This window comes from Mustela nivalis (assembly GCF_964662115.1).
Source record: "Mustela nivalis genome assembly, chromosome: 1".
Classification (NCBI taxonomy): Eukaryota; Metazoa; Chordata; class Mammalia; order Carnivora; family Mustelidae; genus Mustela; species Mustela nivalis.
This window is the reverse complement of record NC_139020.1, coordinates 119,137,849-119,148,220: the sequence shown is the minus strand read 5'-3', so window position 1 is coordinate 119,148,220 and position 10,372 is coordinate 119,137,849. Positions and strand designations below refer to the sequence as shown.

Here is a 10,372-nt window from a genome sequence, read left to right as displayed (position 1 = left end):
GGTTTTGACAAACTGATACATATCCATTGAAAATGCTGGAAAAACAGTATTTAAATACTGGTTTTCCAGGCAATGCGATTCCAGGGTCTACAATTCACAGTGAGCACATTTCTTCTATTTTAAAGGGCGCTTTCTTAGACTCAGGGACGACTGCAAAGGCCCGGGCTACCCACATCCCACAAAGGCATTCTTTAAAGATGCGTCAGGCACTGTGCGGGGCTGAACCGGGCTCACCGCCCGCATAGTCCGCGCGTCACGCACGTCCCACACGCTCCGCGCGCCACGCAGGCCCCGCCCACACGCCCCGCCGCGTCTCGCCCGACCCGCTCGGTCCGCCCTCAAATAGCCCAAGTCCCGCCCGCCTGCGCCCGCCGCCTCTTGCCCATTGCGGGCGTTCGGTGACATTGAATGCGCACACGCTGTCACCGCCCGGGAGGCGCTGTCGGGTCAGCGGAGTAGGCGGCCATGGGGAGCCTGCGCGGCCTGCGTCAGGCAGCGGGTGAGAAGCGGGCCGGGCTTGGGGAGGTTGGGAAGCCAGTTTGGAGATTGAGGAATCGTGCAGCTTCCCCAGGTCTGGTAGTTGCTCGGTTTTACCGCACACTCCGAAGTTGTTTGGAGTGACGGGAGAGAGCCAAGCCTGAGCGAGCAACTGCTAAGCAGGTAGTAGGGGTTGGCAGAGTGACCGTCGCGCCTGGCTCTCCATCCACCCACCCCCCCACCAACTTGACGAGCCCTTGCTCCCCGATCCTTATCGAACCCCCATCCCCAGTGTCCTCTGAGCTCAGTGCTTAATGCACCTGCCACCCTGGAACTCCCCCGTTTCCTGATTAATTCAACTTTCCACCCTTACCTCTCCTGTCCGTAGCTCTACTGGAGTCTTGAGTCTCCCCTGCCTCCACCATCTCAAGAGCTTATTATACCTGCTCTCAGAGAAAACTTAGAGTCTAGAATTTCCTACTCACTTTGTATCTGTTTAGGAAAGGGATTTAAAGTATTACCGAATAATACTAATTGTTTTCCTAAAATGGGGGATACATTTCTTTTAAACAATTCCATAGTTAAGTGTTACGTAGAATCTGCAGTTTATTTTTCTAGTAGACATTTGTATAATGAGTATTTGGAGTCAGAGCTTAATTTGTCTTCTTGGGGAACCAGCAGAGCCTTTGCTTAGTAGGGGCTGAGAAATCAGAATGTTTGCTGCTTGGCTCTTTTCTAGGTACCTGCGTGAAACACTTTTGGTCACCTTTATGAACTTTGGTAAGGTGTAATGACTGATATTTTATTTCTTGGTAACAAATTATTAAAAACTTGTTTACTTCAAATTTTAAGGAAGAATCACCCCAGACTTGCCTATTGAAATAATGTAAATGTACACTGCATATGTAAATGAATTATGTAAAGTTGTGTAAAGTTACCTTTTATATCCTTATTTTGTGTTCCAGTGGAGAGTGGACTGGAAAACATGTCTCAAACTGGAGAATATTTTTTACTTCCTTTAAAATAAACATTTCCTCCGCTAAAAAGAGATTGATTTCATTGATTTGTTTAGCTTCTGTTGAACTAATTTACCCTAAAATCTTTTGTGTACATCCTTTTGATCTGTTAACTATTAACAAGGTAAATCAAAGAACCAATGCTTTATAAAAAAGCTAAAATATATTGAGTAGAAGGGACTTAGACTATAAAGGAACTAAGCCCCTATGGTTTTAAGTAGTTTATCTTCCTGCCTTGAAAATATATTTAAGCATTATAAAGATTCCAAAGCCTCTCTGCAGACTTTTGATATTTAAGAACCTCACTTTTGGGCATTCAGTGAAAACAAAATTCCTTGAGCAATTTAAGAACAATTTATTTTATTCCAGTTAGATCCACTAAGAATGTTTTATGAAGAACTCTTTCCAAAGGAACTTCTTTGAATGTCTGATGTTTTGTGAGCAACTCTAAGCAATCTGCCCTTTCACCTACTTGTGTCCATTTTATAGCTAAATACTTTGACATACATTATTTTACTTGGTTGATTTCTTATAGTATCCTTCTTAGGTAAGTCTTATCATCCGTTTTCCAATGTACAAGTGAATAAACGTAGGTCAGATGGTTAAATGACTTGTTCATGATCATTTAGCCGAAAAATGTTAGAGCCAGGAGTTGAGTAAGTGCCTTCTAATTCAAGAACTTGTGCTCTTTATTTCATTCAAGATGCTTATTCAGGATATGTGTGTATTGTGTATGTGTTTGTCATGGTTAATTGAGTCTCTCTGATATGAAATGTAAGAGTCATGAAATAGATTTACTTGTGAAATGGAAGCACACATTTATATGCAAATGGATTTTCACCTAAGAAGACTGATTTATCAGGCAACCTTAACCAAAGGAAAGGCAGATCAAATAGAAACCTAATCTAGGCATGCTTCACTTATCCAGAATATTATATGGAATAAGATACTCTAGGTGAGTGAAATTTCAAAGAGCCAAAGCTTAATCCTTTAAACAACGAACCTTTTTAAAAATTATTCCTGTTAGTAATCTGTGCTGTATTTTTTTAGCAAACAGTACAGGTTTTTATGAGCGTGAATTTGTTTCTCATTTTGCGGCTGTAGCTGGAGGTACAGGTCAGAGTTGTTAACTTGTGGTTCTTGGACCCTTTCACAGATGAGTGGTCCTGTGAACCTCTGAAAATTGTATTCATTTTTTATGTTTTGGGAAGAGAGATCCATAGCTTGCATCTATTCCTTAGAGCAGTCTGTGCTCTTTAAGTTAAAAGGCACTGATACATGATTTGGACCTACATGGCTACTGACCCATACGCCTGTGGGTTGCATGAGGGTAGAGACTAAACTGTTTTCACTAAATGCTTAGCACTTATCAGTGTCCAGCTCACTGACAGGCAGTAATATTCTATGGAATAATTATTTTTTTTTTAAGATTTATTTATGAGAGAGAGAGTGCATGCGCTCAAGCAGGAGAGGTGGGTAGAGGGAGAAGCAGACTCTCCACTGAGCTGAAAGGCCCATGTGGGGCTCATCCTAGGACTCTGGGATCATGACCAGAGCCAAAGGCAGACACTTAACCGACTGAGCCACCCAGGCGCCCCTCTTTGGGATAATTATTTTTAGTTATTTTAAATAACTAATAATTTTTTTAATATTAACTTAAAATTATTCTTTTTAATAAGTTATTACTATCTACAGAATAATTATTAAGTCAAAAGAATGGAATGACTTTACAAAAATGTTTCTTCATACCTTCAGAAAAATTTTTTTGTCCTAAACTTTGCTGGATTACCAACAGATTTTTTTTTAAAGATTTTATTTATTTATTTGACTGAGAGAGATATCACAAGTAGGCAGAGAGGCAGGCAGAGAGAGAGGAGGAAGCAGGCTCCCCGCTGAGCAGAGAGCTGATGCGGGGCTCCATCCCAAGACCCTGGGATCATGACCTGAGCCGAAGGCAAAGAGGCTTTAACCCACTGAGCCACCCAGGCACCCACCAACAGATTTTTAAATGATTTAGTTATTATCATTATTATACCAATACAGTGCACCATAGACAGCATCCTTGTCAATTTAACTGACATTCCACAGCATTAGAATCAGATAACATTTAAGTCTTGTAGTCTAGCCCCCTAGTTTTATAGGTGAGGAAACTTAAGGCTTCAGAGGGAAATTAACTTGGCTTCAGAAGAGTCATACAGGTACAAAGCTGGGACATAACCAATATCTCCTGACTCCCATTCTGATTTTATTTCACCTACATTCTACTCCTTCATTGACCTTTCTGTTGGTTCTTCCTAACCAACCCTAAATGAGTACATGCCCATTTTTACTGCTCTTTGGCTTTCACTCCCACCAGGTCTTGTCATCAGGTTTTTATTGAGCACACACTATGTGCCCTGTACACTATGAAAGCTCTAAAATGAGTGGACTCCCACTCTTCCTAGAGCTGGAGTTTGTTGCAGTGAACAAATATACCTGTATAATACATCTGGAGAGCTTATGCATGACAGTATATTAAGTTCTGGATTGCAGAACAGATTTTAAGTGCTGCTCTGGTGCCTTGGAGCCAGTTCCTATTGGCTTTGTGCACATCTTTTCCCAATTAGTCATGTTATATTGGTAGCTTAAAATCTATTGTGGTGAGGGTTATTGACAAACACTACAAATCAGGGCTTTTCCCCACTGAGCTTCTCCTCCCAAGACCCAACATAGCACTGGTTTTGAGAAAGGAATTGAAGTATAGGTTAAAATTACCTAAGGCTTCGTTGAAACAGAAGGCATAGGAGAGAGACAGGAGCAAAGGTAGGGGCAGTAATGAGTCTGGAGAGGATGTGGAAGGAGAAAATATAGTAAGGAGGAAGGGTTACCTTGGATTTCAGTCAGGAGGTAATAGATAAGGTGTGGCCTTTGAGGGTTCTGAACCACTTGAATTTGGGCAAAAGGAAGTCTTCCAGCAGAAGTCATTAAAGAAACATTTTTTAAAAATTATCATGGTTGCTACATACAACATGAATAGCTACATCCTGTGAAGATATTGCAGAAATCCATGTGTGAGTTGAAGATGGAAGTGCCAGAAAGGGAATATATCTAGGAAGTGTTTCTGAAGAAATCAGTGCGGCTTTGTGAGACATAGGGTGATTTAAGGGAGACTGAAGTTTTTGAGTGTGGAGAGCTGAAAGAGTATTGCCCTGTTGTCTGAAGTAAGGAAGGTAAGAAGGGATACTGCTGTGGCAGAGAGGGTCATGTGTTATTGAGTGGTAGGTGGCACTGAGTTATAGGTGAATATGGGACCTCTTAGTCAAAGACCAGGGGACAAAGGAGGGAGTCTTCCCCGAGGCAGATGAATGTGGGATAGAGGCAAAGACTGAGTCTTGGAGGTCTGATATAATGTAAGGCCTGATATAATGTAACTCCCTTCAGAGTTGAAGGGAGAGAATGTGGCAGTAAAATGTTAGGAGAGACAGAGGCCTTGCAGAAGGCTGAGGTCAGTAGAGTCAAATGGCTTTAAAGATGGGAAGAGTAGAATCAAATGAGCTAATGATGAGATTCTAAAAAACATAATCATGGGACTAGAAAGAGATCACTAATGATAGAGCAATTTTAGTAAAGTGAGTGGGGGAAGAAACATTACAGTAAAATGTGTGGGTAGTGAGGCCAAGGTAATAAGTTAAATACATGCCACTTATTCATTCATTTGACTTTGAAAGGAAAGAGATTAGTATTTTATTTATAGAAACTGTTCAGAATAATTAATTGGGTTTTTTTGTTGTTCTTTTTTTGTTTTGTTTTTTGTCAAAGATAGCGTGCCCTCAGTGCCACCGTGGTATAATGAGATAATTCTCATCAACTCCAGGTAAAAATGTAAATCCGGTTCTGCCTTTCTGGAAAGCAGTTCTGTTCTTAAAAAGGTTCATATTTGCTAACACCTCACTACCAGGATTCTATATAAGAAAATAAGCAGAAACATCACCAAAGATTTATGTATAAAACTGCTCATTTGTAGTAGTGAAATTGGGAAACATAAAGACAAGGGAATGATTGAATTCAGCTTATATCCATATGTTGGTTGTTATATAGCTGTCAAAAGCAATTTTTAATTAATATCTTGGAGAAGTATTTTGACATAAGCAAGATGTAGTAGTACTTATTTATGAAAAATGTGTATATTATATGTAAGCATAGGAAAATGTCTGGGAAAGATACATCAAGTGTTATCCCTGGATGATGTGATTATAGGTGTTTTTATTTTTCTTCATACCTTTTTTCAAGCTTCGAAATTTTCTGTAATGAGCAAGTGTTACTTTTGTAATTTAAAGTTTATTTTTTTAAGGGCCGGGAGACATTTGGCAGGAAAGGGGCTGAGGGAAGGATCTAGAGGTGGCAAGATAAGTTTGGTACAACATCCTTTAGTAAGAGGGATCACAGATGGAACAGTTCACTAGTTTAGAGTGAAGGAAGGCCTAGTGTTCTTATAAACCTGAAGGGAAGGATGAGAAATAGATGGAGAAGGGAATCAGTTTCTGTCAAAAAGCAGATTTAGGTCAACAGCTAAGGCCAAGAGAGTTTCAAATAACCACTCTTGGGAATGGGCTGGAATGTTAATGGGAGTGAAAAAAATCACCAAGAAATGGCCCCATCTCACTAAAGTTTGGCCACCAGATAGTTTCCTCCCCACTTAAAAACTGGCCAGGTTTCAGAGGTTTATTTTTAAATCTATTTTTTGAACTCTAAATTTTTTTCCCATAGAAGAAATGTTACAAATGGTGATTAGGGTTCTGTTCAGCCCACAAAAGTTCATAATGTCAATCTCTCTTGCCATTTTTCCTCCGTAGTATTTTTGTCATCTGTTAGGTCCTCTCTGTTAGGACCTATAGCTGTCTTATTTCCTTTATACAACCCACTTGAACTACAGTGTTGTGACACCACCAAAAAGGAGGTTTCCATAATTACGCCTTGCTACTCCTGCTCCCTTTACCCCGACTTGTTCCTCGCCCCTGGCCCATCCTGCATCCTGCACTTAGATTTACTTTATGAAATCACCATTGTTATTGTTTTTTTCCTGCCTAAAACTGCTCGGTTTCCCAAATCCTTTTGGGAGTTTGGCAGACAAAAGGAATCTTACTGTGGGGGAAACATGGATAAGCACAGTACCCAGATTCAGAGTGAGTTAGGCTAGAGTCTTAACTTAAATTCGAAGCCATAGAACATCAGCAAGGACCTCATAGAAGAAGGCAGGTTTGTGAGTGATGGGAGCCCGGCAGGCAGATTTGGAAATCTTTGTTGCATACAAGAGCTGGGCAAATCAGAGTGTGAAGCCAAAATATTCCATCCTTTTCAGAATAATTGCAGATAGGAAATATCAAACCTGATCATTGAAAAAGCTCAGAGTAAGTTAATATCTCAGGTTCATTTGTTTGTTTTGTTGTGGCCAGCTCACAACAAAACTGAGTAGCCCAGTTTTGCTTATAATGTGGAAATGAAATCAGTGGTTCTCTAATTTAAATGAGTTCTCTAATTTAAATGTGTAGAGATAAGATCTGTAATTTCTCTAAGCAAGATAATTACCCTCACTTAGTCATTCTTCCTTCTAGGTCTACTGAGTGGCTACAAACATTTGACATACAGTTTCATTGTAATGATATAAAATATAGTATTGATTAAAGGGTGTGTATGTGCTTTGCAGTTGTCAGGATAAGTATACATTTAGCTTTGTCCTCCTGACACTTAAAAATGATTTGATTCTCGGGACGCCTGGGTGGCTCAGTTGGTTAAGCAGCTGCCTTCGGCTCAGGTCATGATCCCAGCATCCTAGGATCGAGTCCCACATCGGGCTCCTTGCTCCGCAGGGAGCCTGCTTCTCCCTCTGACTCTGCCTTCCACTCTGTCTGCCTGTGCTCGCTCTTGCTTGCTCTCTCTCTGACAAATAAATAAATAAAATCTTTAAAAAAAAATGATTTGATTCTCAAATCAACCTTTCAGTTTTCCTTCCTCAGATTTGCCCTTCCCTATCATAGCAAACATTTTAGGACTAGCAATATCCTATTTGAATTTTAGGAGGATTAAATAGGCATTTGTGGGCTAACATGAGAACCGTTCACCTAAGTATTTAGATTAAAAAAAATCTTTCCATAGGACATGAAAAGGGAACATTGTTCCCCAGAAACAAGCTGTTTTTCCCAGGCAGGGTCATGGTAGCTCCTGGCCTTCTGGTACACTAGGAAAAGAGAAGGTGGTTGGGCAAACAGTCTCATAGCAGCATAGTAGGATCAGCCTGGTGGGCTCTGATCATTCATTGTGAGATAGTCAGATAGTGGTCTTTTCTCCATGAGGGGTAGTCAGCTGCTGTGGAGGCTGGAGGAGGGATATGAATAGAGCCTTTTCCAAAGGGGATGAGGATGTAAGACAACTGTAGAACAATGGACAGTGCATGCCGTTAAGTACTGAGTAGTGTAGGAGTCTAACATGCTCTTGTAAAATCTGAAAGTTGGGTATACAACTCTACAGAGATTCCAAACTTGTAATGTAGTGAGCTATATGTTACTGATCTGCAGAAGTTAGAAATAAAACAGAACTTCTTTTCAGTAAATGAGTTGTTGAAAAGAGGGATTTTGAACTCTGCCAGAGACCAGTATTGAGCTCTGGAGGTGCCCTGGTCATCCACGTGACCTGTGCTCCAGGGACTCCCACTGATGTGTTGAAGAGCAGTGATTCTCAAACATAGCAGGACATTAGAATCACTTGGAGAATTTTAAAAAATATTTATGCCAGACTCCTACTCCCAGACATTGGGATTTAATTGGATGGACTTGTGCATTTTTAAAAAAAAATTTTTTTAATTTTTAAAAAAATATTAAAAATTTTTTTTAATTGTTTAAATTTTTTAAAGCTACTTCGGTGATTCTTCTATGCACAATTCTTTCTTTGCACAATTTCTAGAACTTTCGTGATTCTTTTATGCACGATTTGAAATTCACTTTTCTAGAACACTGCTTCTTAAACTTTAGTGTGCATAAGCATCAACTTAGAGGGCTTATTAAAACATTTTCCTAGGCCATACTCCAGGAGATTTGAAGGTTTGGGGTGGAGTCTGAGATGAGAACTTGAATTTCTATGAAGCTCCCAGCTGAGGCTGAATAAATAGTACTGTTCTAGACTTCAGAATATGTGGTATTAGTCTCCATGTTTCTGGCACATAGTGAGTACTCGTTAATTATTGAATGAATATGGGTATCTATTTGCTTCTCAAAATTTAATGTTCATATGAATCATTTGGATGTCTCACTGAAGGGTGTATGAGCTTTGCAGTTGTCAGGATAAGCATACCTTTAGCTTTGTCCTCCTGAGACTTACAATTGTTCCGATTCTCAAAACAAAAGTAAAAAATACAGACTCAGATTCTGTAGGTCTGGGCTGGGGGGCCAAGAATCTGCATTTCTAACAAGCTCCCAGGCAATGTCAGGCACATTTGAGAATAGCGAGGTGTGACAAGATACATACCAACATGTATAATTTTCTCATCTTTTTTCTACCAGTGTACATTAGTCAGATGACCTTCATTTTCGTCTACCTTGGATTGAGCACATTCCCGACTATATCCTATTTTTTTCTTTTTCTGTCTCATTCCAAAAGCATATTGGAGTGCAAATGAGTGAGAATGACATTTTTATAGAGATAACATCAAATCTTGCTAATTTTAAAAAGGAATAAATATCAAGTAAATAATAAAATATTTATAAAACATGTAAAAAGTAAAAACAAGATATACTAAATAGTCAAGTACTCGTGCGTTGTTTTTTTTTAAGATTTTATTTATTTTATTTGACAGAGTAAGCAGAGAGGCAGGCACAGAGAGAGAAGAGGTAGCAGGCTCCCTGCCGAGCAGAGAGCCTGATGCAGGGCTCGATCCCAGGATCCTGGGATCACGACCTGAGCCGAAGGCAGAGGCTTTAATCCACTGAGCCATCCAGGCGCCCCAGTACTCATGTTTTTAAAAATATTTTTATTTTGGAATAATTTTAATTTACAGAAAAGTTGCAAAGATAGTACAAGAGTTTTGTATACTTCTCACCCAGTTGCCCCTAATGTTAACATCTTGTAAAACTAGTGTATTTGTCAGAACTAAAAAATTAACATTGGTATATTACTGTCAGCTAAAGGACAGACTTTATTCGGGTCTCACTGGTTATTGTACTGATGTCCCATTTTCTGTTCCAGGGTGCCACATCACATTCAATTGTTATGTCTCTTTAGCCTCCTCTGATCTGTGACAGCTTCACATTCGATTGTCATGATCGTGATACTTTTGAAGAATAAAAGTCAGATATTTTGTAGAATGTCTCTCAGTTTGGGTTTGATGTTTTCTCATGATGAGACTAGGGTTATGGGTTTGACGACAGAAGAACTAGCACAGAGGTCAAGTGTCTTTCTGACGGTACACAGTATCCAAATGATTCATGACTGGTGATTTTAACCTTGGTCAGTTTGTTCCTTCCTTGTAAAGTTACTGTTTCTCTCTTTCCATACTCTGTTCTTTGGAAACAAGTCCCAAAGTCCAACTTGTACTTTCCCACAAGGGGAAAGGAATCCAGGAGGAAAGAAAATCTTTTTTCTCAAAAGGCAAGATTTGTCCCTTCTCCCTCATTTTTTTATTCAATTATTATTTATATTAATATGGATTTGTATATTGTATACCTTAAGTTGTCATCTATTACTACATTATTTTATTGCTTAAATTATTCCAGGTTAGGCTGTATCAGATCAGCTCTTATGTCCCCTTGTCCCTATCCAAAAACATTGTTGTGTTTTTTTAATATTTCCTTTCTGGCATTACAGGGTATTCTAGACTCATCTCGTATTCTCTCGGCTTCAGCCTAGAACCA

The 10,372-nt window shown here is 39.6% G+C and overlaps 1 protein-coding gene across 1 annotated transcript in view; it reads left to right on the top strand.

The window, feature by feature from the left end:
- Positions 1 to 226: 226 nt before the first annotated feature.
- FAM162A (family with sequence similarity 162 member A) overlaps positions 227 to 10,372 on the top strand; it is a 28,371-nt gene continuing 18,225 nt past the window's right edge. The window contains exon 1 of the mRNA XM_082740807.1: positions 227 to 499. Within this exon, the coding sequence (XP_082596933.1) occupies positions 466 to 499 (34 nt within the window). The 5' untranslated portion in view covers positions 227 to 465. The remainder of the gene's footprint in view (positions 500 to 10,372) is intronic.